Source organism: Sceloporus occidentalis, unplaced genomic scaffold (genome assembly GCF_023333645.1).
Source record: "Sceloporus occidentalis isolate IW3139 unplaced genomic scaffold, rSceOcc1.0.p SCAF_235, whole genome shotgun sequence".
Classification (NCBI taxonomy): Eukaryota; Metazoa; Chordata; class Lepidosauria; order Squamata; family Phrynosomatidae; genus Sceloporus; species Sceloporus occidentalis.
In genome coordinates, this window is record NW_028317215.1 from 56,059 (window position 1) to 78,828 (window position 22,770).

Here is a 22,770-nt window from a genome sequence, read left to right on the forward strand (position 1 = left end):
AGTAGTATGTACCGGCGCGAGGGGACAGAATAAGGGGTAACATAACCTGATATGGTGACATAAATTGCCGCATCCTCACGTTGATGGCTTTACGGTGTCATTGAGCCGCATCACGGCCCTGTGTCTCAGGCTTTATGCATTGAAGCGCATACCGTGATGTCATAATGTAGCTTTAATTACACAAAGCACTTAACAGGCACTTTAACGTTTTAGTAACCCGTGTTTACCATCAGCCACACGAAAAGAAATAAGAACATCGGGGGTCCGTCGGAGTAAAACATATGAGCGTTAACAAACAGAAGGCGGAGGCACGCGTTAGCCGGATTCATCTTATTTTTAATAGATTGCATATATAGATGTTTCATCCACACACTTCAATCAAACTCTTTAAGAGCTCCATGTCCGATTTACATGCTTCAGAAGAGAAAGGTTTATCTCGGTGCCTACGTTACCGTTTTGTATCCAAATGTGACTCGTACGTTAAGAGCTATAAGAAAAAAGAAAAAACAAAGGACACGGAGGGTGTTGCCAATTGTAGCAGCGATGAATACTCCTAACGCCTTTTCACAGAGCGTATTCAAGTCACAACCAGAGGGTGACCTCCCCGCAGAGTCACCGGGTACAAAAAGCGGCCAAGTTCATCTTAAATTAATGGCGGCTGCCCCCAGGTCATCCCTTCTGCCAATGTATAAACAGCAAACGGTTCGCCAATTTGTACACGGGGCGAGCGGGTTACTTTCAATATAAAAGTGCCGTTTACACATCTCGTTACTCGTGTAGTGCTACAAGTGTCCAACATTCTACGTTAGGAACAGTCAAGTATTACTCGGAAATGGAAAAGAGCCTTAGGAAGGCCGTACTTAATAAAAGAATTGACATTTGAGGCAAGATACACGGCATCGGCTCGTACACTAAAACTGGCGAAGTAAAATGGAGATTGGCCCTCGCGTGTACAGGAAGATAGTCCCCGCCGCCTGTGGTCTCGTTTGCCTCCGTGATATTTCCGCGTCGGGCTTCAGATGTCCTCTGTTTTTGAAGCTTGGAAGTTGAGCTCTTACTATCGTCAAAGGAAAAATATAAACCCCCTGTTTGCTGTCCCAGGCCAGGCCGCATGATCCGTTCTCACACTTTTCCGGATTCTGATGGTGAATTGCAAAGTCATAATAAGTTCAGAGTGAGCGTCGGACAACATGGACCAGTTTCTGGAACCACTACTGGGAGGAACACAAGCTTTTTTTTTCTCACTACAACCAGTCACACTTTAGCAGGAAAAAAAAAGAAAGCTCAATTCATTCCTGGGGCTGGCCCGCCGAAATTGAAGGAGCTTGGCACAACTGGAGCGTTAAACTTGTAGCCTCCGTGTTTCTCGATCATTTTAGATTCTGCAAGGAAAAAGACCAGTAAAAGAAAGTTAAATGTTATGGACCAATAGCAGAAAAAGTCCATGGCGGGGAAATGTCTCCACCAGGGACACCCTAATGTGGAAACGGTCAACATTGGGATCTCATGACATGGCATTAAAATCGGGGATCTCATGAGGATCAGAAACCGGCCACTGGTAGAAAAGAAAACGTCATATCCGTTAACCTACCGTGAGCTGCCCGTCTCTGATCTGCCAGCGTTGCTATGTCTTGTAGCTGTTTTCCTTGTTCTTCATTGAGTCCTTGAGTGAGAGCCTGATACCACTCAGGATCCCCAGCTTGGAGCTCTAATCGGATACAGAGTTTACATAGTTTTAGTCCAAGAATATATCCTACAAAACACTGCTAATAAATTATAACTATATAAGGGTAGCTTGGTAGAGGCTGTGTTAAGACTCATCTAACAGTTTAACCCCTTCAATCCCCTATAGACGTACCGGGACGTCCAAAAAACGCCCACTAAGAAACCCCTATGGACGTCCCGGTACGTCCAGCCCTTCGTGCAGCGTCAGGGACACATCCCTGCCGCTGCGCGGGAGACCAGGCTGTCGTTTGACAGCCTGGACTCCCCCCTGGCAGCAAAAGCCAGCATCGCCGGCTTTCTGCTGCCTGATCTCCTGTAACAGCTTCCGGCATGAAAGCTGGTAAGCTGTTACAGTTGAAAGTGCCCGATCGCGCAGTTGCAAACGCACGATCGGGCATTCCCTTCCGGGTTGCGTCACTGGGAGGACCTTTAACCATTTCTGTGTAAAAATATATAAAAACTAAACAAAACATGTAAAAAAAAAAATGTATAAAAAAACAAACAAAAAAAAAACCTTACTTCCCATTGCCCTAGCATAACATCTAGCCAGTATAACCCTCCTGCCCCGTTCACAACCCTCAACCCATTAAGCCATAGGCATAAAAATTATACAAAATTGTACACCTTATATTATGCTCCCTGGTGCTGGGAAAGTCTGGAAAATCTATATAAATTAGGTATTTCTGAAATCAGGACACCTGAATTAATAAACTTGGAGGGGATTTTCCATCACTTTACCTAATTTTGTGAGGATTCAGGGGGAAAATGTAAAAAAAAAAAAAAGTTTATTTTTCTAATCTTCGCTAGTTTTTACTAAATTTCTCATTCTAAATTTTCAGCTAATCATCCAACTATGGTATCAAACGAAAGCTCTATCTCTTCTTGAAAAAAAACAATATATAGTTTACATGGGTACACTATTCACAGGAAAGGAGAATAATCGCTAAACCGACATACCCCAAAAATGGCAAAATTGCTCCGGGCTTTGAGGTACCAAAAACCCCTGGGATTGAAGGGGTTAATCCATTGAATCTGGATAATTATTTAACCCGCCAATGTGGAGTTCAGAGATGAGACTATTGTAGGACGTGTAATTAGCTGAACTCACTCTGAAAAATAGCTTTGAATATTTGATATTCATCAACAGGGTTATCTTCATCATCGATAAGCGTCGTGTAACCCTCTAGCGCGGTTTCCTCCGCGTCATCTTCTTCCCAGTCATCGTCATCCAAATCCTCGCCTGCCTGCTTGGCCAAAATCTCCAGGTATTCCTGACCTTCTTCATCTATGTCATCTTCATCGCTTCCCAGCTCTGCTGCAGAGATCCACATTACGTTACTGGGACTTCCGTCCAACTTTTGAGGTTTGCATTACAAGGCGGACTTAAACAGAAAAGGAACATTAGAGGAGACATTACCAGCTTCATCGTCATCTTCTCCATCGTCGTCATCATCGCTGTTGTTTTCTTGCTCTGCATGGCAGGCGTAGGCTCTTTTCAAACCATTGAACAAAAGGAGGAAAGCTGGCAAGATTTGTGAAGATATCTGGCTTAACACCTGGGGTCTTTGTTCAAGGTCGATAAGCGCACATAAACCGAGTACGCAGATCTTCCGATCATGCAGTCTGAAGGGAAAAAAAACAAATGCGTAAGAAATCTCTACAAACTGAACATCAAACATCTGGAAGCCGAAACATGTTTTAAGCCCAGTGAAACAACCTGCTACAATGTAACCAACCCCAGTCCGCACGTGGGAAATAGGAGGGCATGTATGCCATGTCTGAGGCAGACTTACCCCAGGAAGCAGTCCACATCATTGAGCCACTGCTTGATGAAGTGGTTTGTGACCGGCTCAACGTTGTTGGGGAAGCGCAGGTTCTCCAGGGTGTTTAGAAGCAGCGGAGGACTGTAGTACAAGGCTGCAATAGCCACCTGTAGGCACATGGTCCGGAGCTCGCTGGTCTTCACTTCCCTGGTCAACCTCTCCAGCGCAGCCTCCACAAACAGCGGAATGACCTAGAACATAGAGAAGCGCGGCACATACCCTTTCAGCACAGGACCCTGAGGTTATTACACATCACAGCAGTGATAACACCGAGAGGGAGAGCATCTTCCTATATCTCACCTGGTCGATGCCGCGGCCTTTACACTGAAGGATGACAACCTCCAGCAGCTTGGCTGCGTGACATTCAGCGTCTTCTCCAGCTACACCCGTCAGTACCTGAGCAAGATGGGCAGGATTAAACACAACATTCACCCCTTGCATCTATTCAACACCCTACTGCTTTTATGGTAAACTAGAGAAAAGTCCCCAATATAAAAGGTTATCCTTTAGACCCTCATCGCCATCGATCGGACTCCACGCACACCTTTTTACACATGCTGTAAATCATCTCCAGGTACTTTGTGTCAGACAGGAGGGTGTCTGTATCCACCGTGACGTAATTGTGCAGGAGAGGCATCATGTCTAGATAGAGAGGAAAAAAAACCCAAAACAAACACAATTTTATACACTTCGGAATTACTAGCCAAAACTAAAAGGAACAGAATGTAAAATGGTTTCATACAGGAAAGCCGTTGCAGTATATATTGTTTCTTATAGAATGGCAGCCCTACGCATGCCCTCGGGCAGAGACTATTCTTGTCCCGTATTGCAACATGGCTATTGACATTCCACGCACCTGTAAAGTAGTCAAAGCCATCCTGCTGGAAGATCTCAAAAACCAATGGTAGGAGCTGCCACATCTGGGCCGACACCTGCTGGCAGGTGAGACTGTGAGCCAGGGAAAAGATCTCCTCGTAAAACTCTGGAGGACAAGCGGGAGAACTTGATTAGTAAAACCAGAGAGAACATTCGTCCTCTGGACCTTCCAAGCCAGGTTACCACACAGCATGTGAATGTCTGGGAGTTCGGAGGCCGGCCAGCGGTGTAAATGTCGCGCGGACGTCACTAGACCGGTACTATGATCTCATGTTGATCTCTGGCCACAGGCGATGTGTGAGGAGAGCAGCCAGAATGCAAGACGCAAGCGACTGCTCCCCATAACACAGACGGACACCGTGCACACTGTCCTGCGGCCACCGAAGTCCCTAACCCGACTATGGCTGAACAAGTCACATGGACCACACAAAGTCTACTGAGGGGGATCATCCATACGTACCCAGAACGTGCTGCTGAAGAACTGTTCCAATCACCTGCAGACAAATTCCTTCCAACTGCTGGGTAATCTGTGAAAGAAAATGTCTCAATAAATCCACATCTAGAAAATCCAAGTAAGAAAAGAACAGAAGACGGTTACTTGTTTCCCCCTCACAAGAATTCATATCTTGCTAATTATTCCTACAGTCCAACCATTACCAGAAAGCAAAGTGTTCTCACCTCCTTGTGGTCCTCAACAACACTGAGCAGAGTATCGATGGTATTAAGGATTCCCATGGCAGTCACAGCTTTGTCGTCACTTCCTTCCTCATCTGGCCCGGTCTGGATCACTTGATTGAAAGTCATTGCCTTGGAAGATATAATAATACGGCCGTTACCTCCCGGGAGCAGACCAGTCCGTGTCCGGTACTTTAGCCGAGCTCAGCCATTACGGCAGCACACGTCACTAACTGAAGACAAACACTGACTGTTACACTTACCAAGTGTAACGACCGAAAATACTCGGTCAGCTACATCATCCCTTCCTTTCCGACTACACACATGAATGTATTTAAATTCGCAGCATAGACAGGAGACGCTGCGGCGCGTCCACCAATCACACCGAACACTCACCAGATGTTGCGTCATTTCCACAGCAATCGGGGTGACTTCCACGCTGTACTCGCAGATCATTTTCTGAATGACATTGGTAAGGTCATCATTCTCCGTCTCCCTGATGATGTGTAGCAAAGCCTGCATCACAGGCCTGATGAACGGGGCAATATACTCCTTGGCTAGGGGGGAAAAAAACATGCCACATGGAGTCACATTTAAAAATGTAATTGGGGACTTTACCCCAATGGGTTTAGTATTCTGCTGCAGTCTGTATACGTGCAGTCACTCCAATGACAGGTAGCATGAGGCGGACGAGCTTCTCATACCGTACAGCACACAGATTAATTCAAGACAAAGGTCTAAAGAAATAACCCGCTTATCCACAAAAGGAAGAAATAGTCGCCCAGTCCCTGTGAGAATATATATTCCCAAGAGCCGCCGAAAGCCACGCAGTCCAAGGTATGGTCAGAGTCGGGCAGAATGGCGGAGGTAATTAATAGCACTTCCTACATCTTATTCGTGATCTACTGCTTTTTGTGGCACCCACGAGTTTATATTTACACAGCGTTAGGGTTTCATTTGCCAAAGATTAATAAAGGTTACTTTTAACAGGGAATTCAGGTAGGATTGTCTTCAGTATATATACTGGGATTAGTCCACCTTCTTTCTCAAGTCCCCACATGTTACAAGAGCCGGGTAACCCCTAGCTCCACGTACAGTGGAGGATCCTTGAGAACTGGTTTGAAAAATAGGTTATGCTTGAAAATAAAGGAAACCCCAGCAAACAGAAGTGTTACCTTTTTCCTGATTGCTGATGAGCACCTGGAGAGCGATGGCAGCCTCCACTTTAACGGGCATCTCCCGGTCATCGATCAGACACCTCCTGGTCAGCTCCAAGGCAGTCTGCAGATTCTGGTCGATTTTGAACTTCACCTCACAGAAGTAGTGGAGAACCCAGCACGCCTGCAAGCGAGCGATAAACACATGAGCGTGAAAGAATATTAACGCTCCGAAACTATATCCTCCACAAATACGCAGGAAAGAAAATAACCTTTGAGGCTTCATGACTGGATAGAAATTTATATATATCTCGCACGCAAATGTACATTTTAAGGTTTTTATACATATAGGACATGTCTTAAGGTGTGTGGCCACCATACCAGATTCTGTTCTGTAATAAGGGGGTGGCAGGTTCAGTAACGCATGTCTGAGAGTTTGGAGGCCGGCCAGCGGTGTAGATGTCGCGAGGACGTCACTAGACCGGTACTATGATCTCTTATTGATCTCCGGCCGCAGGCGACGCGTGAAGAGAGCAGCCAGAATGCAGGACGCAAGCAACTGCTCCCCGTAACACAGACGGACACCGTGCACACTGTGCCGCGGCCGCTGCGATATCGCGTATGGAGGACATCTATCTAGATCTTACCCGGGCTCTCATGTAGCCAAGCTCGCTGCTGAATAGAGGGAACACGTGGTTCTGTAGCATAAATTCCATCTGGTCTTTGTAGATCTTTTTCTAGAGATAAGAACACCAGTGTTACAAATAAGAATGTGAGACAGGTGGGTATTTGCATCATCTGCTGTCTGGTTGGGTTTGTTATACTAGCGACTGTAATTATACTCCCCCAGTTATACGATCAGATATACTGGCATCTAACAGAAAGGTTCGGAAACGCTACTAACAAGAGGAAAGCGTAATAAACCGGCAGCTGAAGGCAAAAGCTCCGCCATTATAAGGCAGCAGTAACCGGATAACACTGCCTATCAACGAGGTCTACGCACCAAACAGTGAACCTGAGCCATGGGACACAAAACAAGTTTCACAATATCCCTAACCTTCAATAAAATTTCCGCTAAGGAACCAATCATATGCAGAGCGCCATCTTTCTTCCGAGGATCTGCACCTGGTTCGGTGAGGATCTGATAGCAAAAACCCATAGTCTTCTGGAGAACCTGCACGAAAAGAGCAAAAGTGACAGAGTACTGAGAAAAGCGGTCCTCTCTCGCGGCTCAACCTTTTTGCGGAAACAATTCTGCTACAAGCAGCAGGGCAGAAGATCAAACCGTACCTCCTTCCTCTTACTGCAGGCTGTGAATAGCAGAGTCTGGGCAGCAGTGGTTGGCGAAATAAAATCCTCAAACACATCTAAGAAATACAAAGGAACGTTACCAGCAGCCCTTCAAAACACGGAAACTCTCCAGCCAAACACCAAAAATCTAAAACCCGTCATACCGAACTTCATGCGGATGTACTCGTAGGGGTCTTCCTGCCACAGCTCTTCGTCAGAGTCTGTGTAGCACATCAGAGGGAAAATGACATCTTGAATTATTCCCTGAAGGGGCGAGAGAGAAGCAGATTAGTATCGGGACGTACAAAGAGCTCAAAGCACACTTAACACCAGTATGGCACCCAGTTTATAAAGATACACGACCCATTAGCCCACGTGAGCCAGCTTCTCCTACTGCCTTAACACTAGATGCTTTAGAACATCTAGAGTAAGATCCACAAACACTACACAGAAGGGGTTAAACTCACCTGGATATGAGGTTTCAGGTTCTTCCAGGTGACGGCATGCGATACCCCCTGATTGAGATAGTTCAGTGTTTGCTGCAGGACGCGGGGGGCCATGTACTGCTTCTCCTTGTACTGGTAGAGAACCTTCAATAAGACCTATGGATGGAAGGAAGCCAGACAGATACCGCTAGAGAGTTTGGTGAAATGCCCCCTTCCTAAGATTTGGCATTATATATATATATATATTTAATCATCATAACAGCCCCACGTGCTTAAAAAGTTTCCCCGGTGTTAAATTACCAAGAAATCCCCGATAAATTGGAGCGCAGACAAATTCTCTCCCCGTGGGAAAGCTAACTGAGCTGTAGTGGTGGACTGTCTGAGAGTTTGGAGGCCGGCCAGCGGTGTAAATGTCGCGCGGACGTCACTAGACCGGTACTATGATCTCGTGTTGATCTCCGGCCGCAGGTGACGCGTGAGGAGAGCAGCCAGAATGCAGGACGCAAGCGACTGCTCCCCGTAACACAGACGGACACCGTGCACACTGTCCTGCGGCCTAACAAAGGAGCTTAGTAAGGCAGCGGTCCGCACAGGACCAGATTAAACACATCATGTTTAATAGCGCCCCTGTGGTAACGGCACAGTACATGCCTATTTATACCCCTCCATGCAGCATTGCTACATTTTCTGGCAATTATTACCTGCTGCACACCAACGGCAAAGGCCTTCAGGAAGACTTCAGCGAATTCATTATACTCCTTAGAGACATTCCCAGGGCTCCCGTACCTGGCGAAACACAGGAGTTAAGCATGTCGCTCACGCCAAACCCGTGGACACAGACCTATCCACACAATGGGCCATATTCAACAAAAAAAAAACAAGTCAATGCAAAGGTCTAAATGTGGAGCAGTTACCATGGAAACCAACATGATGATCAGCACTTCATACACATACCTTTCAAACAGCCTGGCCATTATATGCAGGGCCCACTTCTTGCATTTCCACCAGGGCAATTCTGGACGGTCATCTTCATCAACCTGAAGGGTTTCCTACCAAGAAGATTAAAAAACAAACTCAGAGGCCTTTTCCAATCTGGTTCCAACGAATCAAAAAGCATTTAGGAGTGAAGTTCCAAAACAGCATTAAATGTCCCTTTAAATTTCTGTACATGCGAACCCTAGATACTCACAGCGGGTACGTCTCGATCCACCACAGTCTTCAAAATCTCAACCCATTCTGTCAGGTTCTGCTGATTAATCAGCTCCAGCGGCAAAGTATACTGAAAGCAAATTAAACCGTCATGGTAATTGTGCCATCGATCGGACCCTCGAGATACGGATATAAACATGCCTGCGGCACAGACAGGAGATCCTTTACCTGGACAAGCGCGTAGAAGATCTTGAAGACCTGTTTCTGGATGAGGACAGACTGCTCGGACGTGTCGGCCAGCAGCTGGATGAATCTGTCCTTCAGCATGGGCAGGAAATGCTGCATCGCCACAATTAGGGGGGTTCTCTCCTCTGGCTTCTTATACCTGCGGTTTAAAATGTGTAATAAATCAGGCAAAGCAACAAGACGACACACGACTAGGGCAGAGGTCGGACCCCTCGGGCAGATGTAAACTGGACGTGCCTTAGCAGACCTGGCACAATGCGTAAGAATTCTAACATGCGCCAAAGGAGATCACCGGGTTTATCTGTTCCTCAAATCATTGGGTAAACCGGATCGGTGCCAGGTGCCAATCCCACAAATCACTTTACTGTGAACAAGCCACAGCCACGAGGGGCTGCGTTCTGGGGTCTTACTCATAGTTCTTCACGAGCTGGTAAAGACAGAGGAGGATTCCCAGCCAGCAGGCGCTGTTATCGGACTGCAGGTAAAATCCGATCTTCTCCACGACCGCGGTCCAGCGATTCGGATAATCATGTTTAATGATTTGATGGATACAGGTTGTGAGCTGAACTCTGAAAAGAGCAACAAAAACCGTTAAAAGATAGATACAAAATATAAGCCTTTCCATGGAGAACCCAATGCGCACCCTCCCAATGAAGCAGGCGGGCTGCTCATGTGTGCCCCCCAAACCACGCTGTCTGCAGAGATGTGCGACACGCTACAAAGACACACACAGGGTGCCGAGTATGCCTCTCCACCACCACCCCGCAGGCCGCCAAGTGCCCCCACCAATATGGACTCCCAAATAGCACATACCTAATCAGTTCTGGAGACTGAATTATCGCCTCTACAATGTTTTCACGGATGAAGTGGCGATCCTCCTCCGGAATGATATGAGGGGGCATTTCTCCTGGAGTCACCTCCCGGTCCGGCCAGTACTGAGTAATCATATTCTTCAAATAAATAACTCCTGCACGTTTCATAGGAAGAAATCAATACACAGATTAAAGCCAGCAGTTTTACCGCCAACATGTCTGCTCCCCCACATTACAGACACGCATCGGACGGGTCTCTCGTTCACCAAACCGACGTGAACTGCGCCAGCCGCCTTCCACGATTACAAGTACAAAGTCACCCCCAAAACGCGACAGATCTTCATCCGCCCCGGATGAACGATGAACCTACCTGCCTGCCTTACTGGTAAGTCCAGCTGCTCAGACATGGTGATTTGAAGCAGAGTTGACACGAAGTTTACAATCTTATGGGACTAAAACAGAAACAGAAGTAATTAAATGAGGGCAGAGCGCAGCGCCCTGGTGGGCTTCATTTACACCGATCCCCCCCACGATGACAGCCGGAAACATTCTGAAATTGTTACTCTTAGTAGAGCATTGTGACACTTTCTGTAACCGGAACGCCGCGTGTCACGCAAATGAGTTAAGATTTATAAATAATGCTGAAATGATTATATTTGAATATTTTGAATGAAGCTCCGAAGTTTCACATCAGGCAAACTCGCTGCAGGGCCACGAGAGGTCGGCCGAGCTGACTCATCACGAAGCACGTTTCAGGAAACCGCACGTCAGCCAGCGGCAAACAATGCCACAAAAACCCGACGATTAGGAGGCTGGGAGCCGGCGTAGTACAGAGGCCAGCCATCCATGAAGGAATCCAGTCTGTGCTAAGACACCACGGCCTCTAACCCTTCACATCGTGAGTTTTCCACTTCTGCAGAACCCCCCCCCCCCCCCCATATTTTGTTGACGGGACATTCCAAACGCCGAGCTCTGGGAACCGAGGAGCACGTGGAGCGGCGCGCTCGGCAGTAAACATGAGCTGGCGCGGCTTCCAGCCACAAGACGATGCCGTTCACTCACATGTCATGATTTGCACTTCAGGGAAACGGCTTCTCTGCTCTCACGGTGACCCCGACAGCCGGCAGGGCGCTATCTACGAGGAAAGAGCTGGCGAGGGATCACCCAGAGCGGCAGACAGCTGCGCAGGACAAGCTGAAGAGCTTTCCAGACACACATGTGGGGGCAAAACCACAGACTCCGAAGCAAGAAAAACCCAAAAACTTTGCAACTTTTTTTTTTTTTTACCCATGAAACATGAACGGAAACCATTGTAGGTTGAAAGGGTTAATTAGAATAGACGCGTGAGGGTAGTCATTACCATGCACTGTACTGCGTTGGCTGTGTATAGTTTGAGCCTAAACAGCAATTTAGGACCAAACCAGGCAGAGAGGCCGCGCCAAGGAATCAGGATCTCAGAATTGCGCTTCATTCCTTCTGACCGACGTCATCTGCGGGGAGGGAGGCAGACCTGGACAGGGTCGCCCTGCAGAGAACTCAGACAGAAGCGAAGGAAGCCGAGGATCCGACCAGTCGCTCCATAAGTGCAAGCGGGGAGCCGATCGGCTGCGGCCCTCGTTATCTGCCCCTTAATCCAGCGGCAGATACACAGAAAAGGAAATCTTACGGCCGGAGAGAATCATTCCCCAAAAAGGCAAAGAAAACAACCGAGTGCTGCGGCTCGACAGATCACATGATCTTAAGAGACGCCCATCCAGCTTTTCCAGAGCCCCCCCATTTCTCTATTTATTGACTGACCCTCCACCCAGGGCCCCCATATTAAAGGAGGGGGGCTTGGCAGGTACTGGGGTTGGCCCTTAGACTGTTAGCCTTTCTGCCCAGCTTCACACATTTGTCCTGTAGACCACAGACAGCAAGGAAATTTGGCTCGTAAAGATGGCTACTAACGCACGTCACATCGCGCATTTCTGGATACCATAGGAACATATTTTACGATAAAGCGGGCTATTACATCATCGTTTTAGAGAAGTAAAGGTTTCACTTGTGTCTTTCTCCAACCTAACGTAACGTTTCAGGCAGAAAGCCTTCTTACGTAACCAGGACTTTGCATAAAAGGTGTAAGCGGGGTCCAGACAGAGACCCCCAACCTCCGCAATTATCTTGTGTGGTTTACCGACACCTCCCCAACACCACTGCAAGAACTACAACTCCCACAATGCTGTTCCGCCCAAAGAAGACAGAACACCAGCATTGACCGGCCCGTCCGTGAGACGCGCTTTATTTCTTTTACATTCCGGGGAATGAATGCAATGAGCTAAACGGTTAAACTTCTCACAACTGAAATTTAAAGCGAGAATGCGATTGGATGAATACAGTGCGGTCTGTGCCGGGGCCCGTGATTGGTGATTTGTTTTACACGTGTTACATTCATTGTGCGATGAGTATCTGAAGCCTCCACTTCTGCATCTATAAAGTGCCACCAGACCAGACTCCATGCCCCCCCTCCTCCTCCAGCAGCAGATCCTAGAGAGTCATCCGACTCCCAGCTGAGCCGTCCACTCAGGCCCAGAGAGCTTTGCAGTAGGAAATGACTAACAGGAGGAGGGCGAGAGGGGAGGAGAGACAGTCCCTGCCCTGCTCTGGGATGCTTCACCCTAGCTGTGGGTTTAACCCTTCCAGTGCTGTGCTGGAGAGTGGCATGTGGCTGTAACAGGACTCGTATAAGAGGGTTAAAAAGCCCCCCAGCAGATTGATACGATGCATAACAGATAACTGCTTTGGGCGCAAGATGGGACTTTTCAGGAGTTATTAATATAAATTAACATTTATATGAACGCCTGTAGCTGCGGACACCCGTGTTGTAGACGTCACCCGGTTACGCTGTTTAAACGTATCCATGTATCCGGCGCTCATCTGAAGCATCTGGGTATTGTGGGCTTCTCACACGCCTGATATCCCGCTAGCCGCAGAATGCTGATGGGCCGGGGGTCTCTGTGGTTCTGTGCGCAGGACACAGCTGTCTGGGTAAAGGTTCAGCGTTCTGAGCCACAGATGCGTCGGTTCTGTCACTTTACGAGACAGAAAGAACTTCACGCCAAGAACATCTGTTCCCATAAATAAGCAGGAAGTGGTCAGAGGCCCCGGCACATAACCCCCGGCCCCTGACACCCGCCTCAGGGCATCACATTGCGGGCCCCTGACACCCGCCGCAGGGCACCACATCCCGGGCCCCTGACACCCGCCGCAGGGCACCACATCCCGGGCCCCTGACACCCGCCGCAGGGCACCACATCCCGGGCCCCTGACACCCGCCGCAGGGCACCACATCCCGGGCCCCTGACACCCGCCGCAGGGCACCACATCCCGGGCCCCTGACACCCGCCGCAGGGCACCACATCCCGGGCCCCTGACCCCCACCGCAGGGCACCACATCCCAGGCCCCTGACCCCCGCCGCAGGGCACCACATCCCGGGCCCCTGACCCCCACCGCAGGGCACCACATCCCGGGCCCCTGACACCCGCCGCAGGGCACCACATCCCGGGCCCCTGACACCCGCCCCAGGGCATCACATCCCGGGCCCCTGACACCCACCCCAGGGCATCACATCCCGGGCCCCTGACACAGGGCGCACATTCTGACACCCACCTAGGGCCCCATCACAGGGCGCAGGCAAACGCTTTGCTATGAGGATGGTTAGCTGGACTCAGTTATATATATGAAATATGTGGCACCAAGTCACCCCTTTAAAGCCCCCCACCCTGTCCTTCCACCTCCCTGCCCAGGGGCTCCCACCAGTCCCTCCGCTTCATTGCCCAGGGGCTCCCACCAGTCCCTACAATTTACAGCCCAGGGGCTCCCATTCCAGAACACACTTTGGGCCTGCGGTACGTCACGCAACAGCACATGAAGCAGGCCTGTGTGAGTGACGTCACACAGCCCGACAGTTGCTCACGCGGGGCCACTGCTACCGCCGCCATGTGGCCCTCTCACCTCGTTGAGCTGTCTCTCGGCCGCCTCCCGCAGGCCCGGGTCCATGGTGCCCCGAAGGGCCTCGATCAGGCGGGCGGGGTCCATGTCTGTCAAGGGGTCAGCCTAGTGCCGAGCTCTGCACATGGAGCAGCCGCCGGCGCGAAAGGAAGGAGAGTGTCCAGAGCCCGGAAACACCTCCCCCTCCCGTCGCGCGTCACTTCTGGCTCCGCCGCGGAGCACCATGGGACCTGTAGTCTGAGCGCAGCCTGCGTTAATAAAGGGAGAGGAGGCTGGCTGAGGGTCTCGGGAGTCACGCTGACAGAGCATCAGCTGGCTGAGCGTAATGTGAGTTATGTTTGATCAGGGTTAGGGAATTCTGCTTCCCCAGCTGGATCTGCATGATGGGAGCCGCACTCCCGGTACATAAAATATCCAGAGGAATGTGTGACGGTGGGAAGGGAACTCCCCGGCTGGCTGAGCATCATGGGAATTTCCTTTTTACATGGAAGTCCCGGAGGAGGGTCTCCGGCAATCTGGCTGGCTAGATGGGAGTTGCAACTTACACGTGCCGGGGACAGACCTGTGTGCACCGAGTCTGTGTGAGGGTTAAACGGGAGCCCACCATGCGCCACAAGTCATAGTCTATGGACCCCCTGTGGGGCGCATTATCCGGACCCCTGCTCATCACACTCAGCCATGGGTCATGAAATCTCTAAAATTAATCGAAAGGCCAGGTGTTTAACAGTTTACAGTAGTGTAAAGAAGTTTTAATTTACTGAGGGGGTGGTAGATAAGTGGAACAGCCTCCCAGCAGAATTGGTAGAGGGTGATACAGTGACGGGATTAAACATGTATGGGGTAGACATACGGCTCCTGAATCTAAGACGAGACCAACGACTGATTAAGGTTTGAGTCGTTACTGCAGGAGAAATGGGCGACTGGACGGGGGCCGATCTGACGGCAGGTTCTGTATGTAACCCCTAATTTCCGTCGCTCGTCCTTTGCCGGAGGAAACCCAGCATTGGTCCGGCGATCACCAAAGCCTCTCTGCGGGGTTACCGCTCACATAATACTAACGTGCTGCCCCGCGGCTTCTATACGACTCCCTAACGTGTGAAGCTCGGAAGCTGTCTTTACGATTCCGCTTCCCCCTCAACACCTCGGCTAAAAACGAACGCGTCAAAAAGTCAATGAAAAAATCTATTTCAGGCGGCGATAACAAAATGCAGCGGGGGGGGCTGAGCCGACGCGCATCATGAAGAATAAACACAGGGGGGGGCGCTCTCCATTTCTCAGTCCTGCTGTCAGTAAGGAGTATATCGTCAGCTCAGTGACATCACAGTGCAAAGCCGGCAGCTGTTACATCCTTTTAATCATTAATAATAACAATGAATAATAATAATAAACTGCAAAACCATCAGTGAGCGTTAGGAAGACTCGGTGCTCCTGCGATCCTCGAACGCCCCGGGGGAGAGATTTATTTATAAAAAGAAGTTCTGACGCAAAGTTTTAGAACGTAGTCTTATCACCATAGCAACCAACAGAGCGGTCCAACCAGTGGCAGAATTCGTACGATTCTGTACGCCTTTTGCTAAATTCCTTTTATTTCTGGCATAACCCTCCCCCACAAAACATTTTAGCGAGACCCTTTGAGGAATCCGGGGAGGGCGTGAAGCTTCGTACCCCATCTTTATTTTGGGGCAGTTCTTTCTCGTGACGTCGTCTGTCTCGCAGCTGCACGCAAAGCAACAGTCACCTAAAGAGACGGCTAATTATACACACGCTGAAAATAGGAGTCTACGCAGAAGCATCTGATTGGCTGCGGCCGCGATAGGGAGCGCTTACTAAACGGCGCAGACGGAATGCAAGATTCATCGTATGTTCTAATTAACGCTTGGCAATGGTGCAAAATCCGGCCTCCCGAACCTGACCCCCCCGAACCGCGGGAACGCCAGGACGTTGATGGGAAGGGACGGCTATCAGGGCAGAAGTCCTGGCAAAATCAGGGCAGTTGGCAGGTGTATAAGAGGTTGCAAGGCTGTTCACAAGGGATCCGTTGTGCAAATACCTGAGGAGTAAGGGGTTAAACATGAAATAATTCACCTTCTTAATAACTTATTACTGGTGTAGAAGCTACAATGTATATATACATATACACGGTTCACCAGTTACCCCCTTTTACCCCTCCTTTTGTCCCGGTTACCCGCATGGTTCCGCTTACAACGTCAGCTCACGAGCTGGGCCCTCAGGAGCCCAAAGTTCTTGGCATGAACATTGTATGAAAACGCTTCTATATCTAGATTGCAAGCTCACGCGCAGGGCCCCCGGCTCCTGTTGTATCTGCACGTGTAAAGCGCGGCCTGGATTTGGTAGCCGCCCCGCGGTAAGTTGTACTTCGCTGCGGAATACGTTGGCGCTTCATAAAGAATAATAATTCCTGACGTCTCTGAAATTAGCCGCTAAACAGATCGTCAGAAAAGAAACAGGAAAAATCATCGTTAAGCCGTTTAAAGGGTTAACTCGGGACGTATCAAACGTTATCGGCGATGAGGTCACCTGCAAAGTTTTGCATCATCATTTGTTTATGGTCCGGAGGGGGAGGACTAAATACGCTGCGTCTCAGTAATCACTGGAGACTCACTCTGCTGCCCCCCGACACAGTGACGTGAGGCTCGTCTAAAGCAGGTTATCAGTTGATCCATACTTTGTGCTGACCCAATAACCGCCCCGTAACTGGCAGGGCTTTTTGCCCCAGTCTCGGGGCAGATTCTTGGGGTCACACAGTCTGACTCCTTCCTATTCTCCCCGCTGCGATCATATATAAGACTCCCATTTGGAGCTTTTGCTCCTGGTATGTTATGGGTGAAATCCCTGCTTGAATTCAGGTGAAGTGTATGTTTAAATAATGGTGAGTCAAGGTTTCCGTGACGACCGGTATTAGAGCCGTTTGCCGTCACTACATAGAATTACTCACAATGAGCTATTGCAGCACCGGAGATGTTAAGAACCCACAGAAATTGATTTTATTCAGCGTCCCAGGCGGTTTGGCCTGCACAATGTATAGATCAAATAGGGAATCACGTGTCTGTTAGCGTTACCCCCTACGCCTGCATCGTCTGTCACAGCCCCCCTGAGTTACCCCCCCTACTCCTGCATCGGCTGTCGCAGCCCCCCTGAGTTACCCCCGTCCCCGGCCTCAGAGCCTGCGCCGTGTTACAGATCCAGTCATGTCAGCGTTACCATAGAGCTGCTCTGTACCAGACAGTAACACTTTACCATCGAGAGGAGGCCTTGTAGCCAGAGCACCACCCCGCTCCTTGCACTTCCTGGTTGGAAGTGTTCCCGTTGTGCTGAGCCGGCTTGGTGCGCATGTGCAGTTACCGCAGCTCAAAGGTCTCAGGCGGAAGTAGCCGGCTATTGAGATTTGACACCTCGCCGGTGACCGGTCACACACACCGCAGACATGGCTAGGCCCCGGGAAACCGACACATCTGCTGGTCCCACAGAAAGCCGGCGGAAGCAGGAGGAGTATATCCAAGGTGATGACTTGGGGGTGATAGCTAGGGTCACTATGGGGGCTGACAGTGTGTACGATTAAGGGGAGGTTAGAGTGACAAGGAGGGGACCGACCGACGAGCGCGAAATAGCGGGGGACCGACTGGGATGAGTGGCGTGAAGGCTGCCAGTGTGACGGTCTGTGCCTCTCTCTAGTGACTGCTCTGGGGGTGAGTTTGGAACCGAACAGTACCGGTAAGAGTGACAAGGAGGGGACCAGCCGGCGACCATGACAACACGGGGGCTGACTGGGATGAGTGACATAGAGGGGACCCACCAGCGAGCGCGACAATGCAGGGGACCGGGCGGTGAGCATGACATCACGGGGGGGGGACCGGCTGGGATGAGCGACATAGAGGGGCCCGGCTGGCGAGTGTGACATCGCGGGGGACCGACTGAGATGAGTGGCAAAGAGGGGACAGGTGTGAAAGCTGCCGGTGTGAAGGTATGTGCCGCTGGGGTCTCTAGAGTGGCTGCTCTGGGGGTGACTTTGGAACCGAACAGTACCGGTAATAATTTAGTGTCAGTCGGAATCATTTCCGGTATAGGGCAGTTTGGCATCTGTGCTGATACCGGCTGGACTGGCCAGTCCTGTTTAGCTACTGGTGGTTTTTTAGTCCTGTGCGGCGGATCTCTCTCGGCACACAGATAACTGTTCTGTAATTTGTGGATCGTCTTTCTCTTTGCGCGGCGCGGTGATCCCGCGATGACAGTTTTATTACACAGGCTGCGCGGCGACATCATCACCGTCAGGATTTGGCTGCGAAGTCTCGACCTGACCTTTTAATAAACATCATTAAGCAAATCGGGTTTTATTCACCAGTTAACCTTGTGAAAGCCGGCGGAATCTCCGCGTCTCTGTAATTGTTCCTTTAGAACATTATCCGTCCCTCTGGTTCCGATTCTGCCTGCTTTGCAGCCGCTTTACTTGAAGAAGGGGGGTTCTCCTTCCTGACTCTTGGATGAGCTGAGATCTTTGTTGCTGGCTCGATATTTTTTTCTTTGCCAAGAGTAATCATTATAAACCTTTGGCACTAAAAGACGCGTTCTCCTCGTTGCGCATACTGAACGAGGCCGCTGACCTCTCTTGGCGGTGAACTCTTAATCTTTACCGCTCTCGCTGTTACGCTCTCTTAGCTTTGCTGAAAGTGAGATCTCTTTAGGGTGTCTCGCGGTGTCATCAATGCGTTGTATAAATACACAAAACGTGAAGTCTTTTATAATATAAGGGGCCAGGTGCATGCTGGGTGGGATCGGGGGATTTTTACGCATTGTGCGTCGGAGAGCTGACGTTCCTAGTAAAAAAACAAACAAACAAAAAAAAAAACTAATGCTAAATCCAGATTTGGGTTAAAATTACATTAATTATCAGTGGCCGGCAGATACTTTCCTGGAATGTATTAATCGCTGGATGGTTCTAGTGTTCAGCCCAAATAATCCAGCACGCCGGGGTGGTCTGTGTGTCTGCGACCTGCGTGTTTATTGGTGTTTTGTTTGACGGACAGCACGTACCGATGCGTTTTACGTTTATCTGCGTTTCTCTTGTTTTGTAGGAAAAGCTCATTCCGAAGGAGGCTCTGCGCGGACGTCGCTCCTCATCCTCGTGTCCATATTCCTGTCTGCTGCGTTCGTGATGTTCCTCGTGTACAAGAACTTCCCGCAGCTTAGTGAGTGCGTATCTTCCACACCCCGTGGGGACAGTGCTGCGTGCCAGTTATTAATGGTTTATACTCACTGACACATAATACATTGTAAATGTAACTTTCCAGTAAGCGGACTACATTGCAGGCATTTAAAGAAAGGGTTATTAAGGCTCTTAACTCCTGGGGGCCACAGAACAGCCAAAGAAGAGTGTGAGATACTAAAAGCTGTTCTGTATCCCTTTGATTGAAATGTTAATGTTATGGACTGGAAGGTTTCACGCTCCAGGCCGCTTTCCCTTTTGTCAATGAGCTGCTTAGGATTTTCTGATGGTACTTCGCTGCTGAATATGTTGGTGATATTATGATTGATATACAGTAACTTGGTGCTGGTGAATAAAACCAACTGAACAGGGCAGCTTATTGTCAACAAGGTATCCTTCCTGTTGCCCCCCTGTGTGAGCCAGGCCAGGCGCGGCTTTTTTGGATAATTTGCTTGTCTTGCTTCCTGCAGAGAAGAACGAGAGATGATCAAACTCCCGCGAGACATGGACGATGCCAAGGCGCTGGGAAAAGTCCTCTCCAAGTATAAGGACACTTTCTACGTGGAGGTTTTAGTGGCCTATTTTGCCACGTACGTCTTGTATCCTTTTTATGTCCCCTTTTGGTTTAGTCCGTTACTAGTTTTGTAGAGCGGTTACATATTGCGAGGGGACAAGGTGTCCGGCCGGCCCCCTGTCTCCTCTGACAGCCAGAGCTAATGCCGCTTCTGGTTTCAAACAACATCTTTAGCTGCCGAATTTCTCTCCTATTGTCTGCTGATTATTCTGGTACTCTGTGGCTTTAGCGCATGCCGCCTGCAGCACAAGCCCCCGAAGCCACGTTTTCGGCAATACTGGAGCCGCATCTGCTTGAGACGTACGGAAGCGGAGCGCGGTGTATGAGTTATAAAGTGGAACCGCAGCCGGCTATAAGCTTTGTTCTGTCCTGCTGGATGATTACAAATTGTTATATTTGCAACATTTTAATTTGTTTTAAGGTATATTTGTTATTCTTTTACCTTTTTGTGTTTTATTTATTTATTTATTTTCCTGCACAAAGATCCTTAACTTAAGTTTCTCAGCCTGCAGACCTTCGCTATTCCAGGATCGATTTTTCTCAGCATCCTCTCCGGGTTCCTCTACCCGTTCCCTCTTGCACTTTTTCTCGTGTGTCTGGTAAGTATGTCTGTTTCCCGTGGACATATTTCTTTCCGTGTTTTCCAGCATGGTGACCGGGATTAGATTTCATTGAATTGACGGTTAGTTGAGTCTAGGGGGTCACTGTTGTGATTTTCGCATCGTTGTCGGACCAGCGTGATGGTGTTTCAGCCTGAATTTCTGCAGTTAATGTTTCTTGCCATTCTTGCCCCACAATAATCCGTCTCTTCTCCATGATTTCTAGTGCTCGGGGCTGGGGGCATCGTTCTGTTACATGCTTTCGTTTCATGTCGGACGGCCGATGGTCTACAAGTACCTGACAGACAAGGCAGTAAAATGGTCGCAGCAGGTAAGAAAACCATCCAGTGTATTCTCAAACAAAAGAGAGAGTGCGAGGATGAGGCAGCTGACGTCGCATGCTCAGACTTTTAGTGCAGAGCAAGGGGTAGTTGGCGGCAGCTCTCTAACACACCGGTACACGCTTTACAGTCTGGTGCCGGGAGACGGTGCTCACACGCCAGGCTTTTGCCCCGGTGATTAAATGCTCGGCACGATCCTCGTTCCCCTCTGAACATTCGTAACATTTGACCCGTTCTCCTGGTATTCCGCGTGTAATCTGCGAGCGCTCCTCATACCACACATTTCTCACATGTATGTCAGAATACCGAGCGCAGTATTTGCTTTGGGATGAATTGCTGGCGCCATGTACACAGTTTATAACCGGCACCGCTTTACCGCGTGCCGACTGGCTGTGCCGGCATATAACTGGAGAATATCACCGGTCTGCGCTCCTGCCCGGTATCGCTTGCTTTCCATCCTTGTGATGTCTCCTCTGGATGTCTCGGTATCCGACGTGCCATTTCCCATTTGTGCTTTGAATGGCAGTCTGTATTGGCGCCGTCTCCTCAGGAGAAGTCTGCTGGAATTGGTGGGTTTGGGGAAGCAGTCTCTGTGCCGTCTGGTTAAATAGGCTACTAGCCGCAGCTGTCGGCCAGAAGTGACCCGTGCAGATTTAGGATAAAATGTCCATTGCTTGCCGTTTTTAATCTCGTCGTAGAGCCGCGGTATTCACAAGAATCGACCGGCTGAGGGTTTGCGTCCCAGAAATTCACATTTTCCGATTTAAATGTAATAATTCTTGTTTCTGTTTGTTTTTTCTCTCTTCTCCAGGTCGAGCGGCACAGAGAGCATCTCATCAATTATATCATATTTCTGCGAATAACCCCTTTTCTTCCAAACTGGTTCATTAACATCACGTCTCCCGTCATCAACGTCCCTCTGAAAACCTTCTTCTGGGGAACGTTTCTTGGTGAGTTTTGCCGATCGTTGGTGTCGGGAGCCTCCTGCTGGGAACGGGGGGGACGGAGGGCATTACTAGCGTGCTGTGAATTCCAGGCCACGGGGTTATTACGCCGGAATATCAGATGGAGACCCCCCCGGGGGGCTCGTAGCTTCGCAACTTTCAGTTATTTTATTATGGGAACCTGAATGAAATAAAACTTTTTTAAAGAAATTTAGTCCTGCACGTTAACACCCCCTGATCATGCAGGCGCCTTAATAATAATAGAATACTAATTATTAATAATGCGGAGGGCATTACCACGCTCCTCTCTGAACCCCGATAATCACCCGTGGCCCGTTCAGTAGCCGCAGCTTATTGTTACTGCCAGGAATTGTACGTTTCGGGGGACTCTGGTGACGCCGGTGGCTCTTTTGCAGGTGTGGCCCCTCCATCTTTCGTAGCCATTAAAGCAGGGACCACCCTCTACCAGCTGACCACCGCGGGAGAGGCCGTGTCCTGGAATTCCGTGATCGTTCTCATGGTCCTGGCCGTGCTCTCCATCCTTCCCGCCGTCCTCCAGAACAAACTGAAGAAGAAGTTTGAATGAGTAACGCGCTCCAGCCGGGGGGGCGGAATTCTATACGTTTTCTACGGACTCTGATTTATTAAGATTAATATCGAACATCTATTTCATTTACAGACTCGATTTACTTTACAGGTCAGACTATTAACTTTTAAACGGCTTTTCTTTGTATTCCGGAAACGGCGGGCATGGAATCGGAATTTTATAACGCTCCACGACACAGGACTCGGGGGTCTCTGCTTCCCAGCCTGAGAAAGCTCGGTTTTATAACGTCAGCGACAACCGGTAACGGTTGTTGATCGAGTGCTGCTAAGAATGAACAGAACGAGGGGGAATCTACAG

The 22,770-nt window shown here is 49.4% G+C and overlaps 2 protein-coding genes and 3 non-coding genes across 7 annotated transcripts; 1 reads left to right on the forward strand and 4 right to left on the reverse strand.

Annotated features, from left to right (window-relative positions):
• Positions 1 to 1,284: 1,284 nt before the first annotated feature.
• On the reverse strand, positions 1,285 to 14,274 carry LOC149276511 (importin-7-like). 3 transcript variants are annotated; one of them, XM_089503533.1, is made up of 25 exons: positions 14,191 to 14,274; positions 10,570 to 10,651; positions 10,201 to 10,354; positions 9,798 to 9,956; positions 9,370 to 9,526; positions 9,182 to 9,271; positions 8,947 to 9,041; positions 8,694 to 8,778; positions 8,014 to 8,148; positions 7,711 to 7,810; positions 7,547 to 7,623; positions 7,314 to 7,430; positions 6,904 to 6,993; positions 6,275 to 6,440; positions 5,496 to 5,656; positions 5,103 to 5,231; positions 4,885 to 4,951; positions 4,405 to 4,530; positions 4,093 to 4,190; positions 3,849 to 3,944; positions 3,519 to 3,739; positions 3,143 to 3,348; positions 2,834 to 3,037; positions 1,592 to 1,708; positions 1,285 to 1,382 (listed from the first exon to the last, which is right to left on the reverse strand). In XM_089503533.1, the coding sequence occupies exons 1-25, from the start codon at positions 14,272 to 14,274 to the stop codon at positions 1,285 to 1,287; spliced, it is 3,114 nt and encodes a 1,037-aa protein (XP_089359659.1). The 3 variants fall into 3 exon arrangements, with proteins under 3 accessions (XP_089359659.1, XP_089359658.1, XP_089359657.1); XM_089503532.1 differs by having other exon boundaries at positions 2,834 to 3,040; XM_089503531.1 differs by having other exon boundaries at positions 1,285 to 1,411; positions 1,585 to 1,708; positions 2,834 to 3,040.
• Positions 4,620 to 4,799, reverse strand: LOC149276512 (small nucleolar RNA SNORA23). The gene has a single exon (XR_016279342.1). It is a non-coding gene; the product is annotated as a small nucleolar RNA SNORA23 (small nucleolar RNA).
• LOC149276513 (small nucleolar RNA SNORA23) lies at positions 6,679 to 6,858 on the reverse strand. Its single transcript, XR_016279344.1, has one exon. It is a non-coding gene; the product is annotated as a small nucleolar RNA SNORA23 (small nucleolar RNA).
• Positions 8,366 to 8,545, reverse strand: LOC149276514 (small nucleolar RNA SNORA23). The gene has a single exon (XR_016279343.1). It is a non-coding gene; the product is annotated as a small nucleolar RNA SNORA23 (small nucleolar RNA).
• A 3,358-nt stretch (positions 14,275 to 17,632) lies between the features above and the next one.
• On the forward strand, positions 17,633 to 22,452 carry LOC149276515 (transmembrane protein 41B-like). Its single transcript, XM_089503546.1, has 7 exons — positions 17,633 to 17,708; positions 19,278 to 19,395; positions 19,879 to 20,007; positions 20,488 to 20,581; positions 20,808 to 20,912; positions 21,734 to 21,872; positions 22,283 to 22,452. Exons 1-7 carry the CDS (start codon positions 17,633 to 17,635, stop codon positions 22,450 to 22,452), a joined length of 831 nt encoding a protein of 276 aa, XP_089359672.1.
• The last annotated feature ends 318 nt before the right edge of the window (positions 22,453 to 22,770 follow it).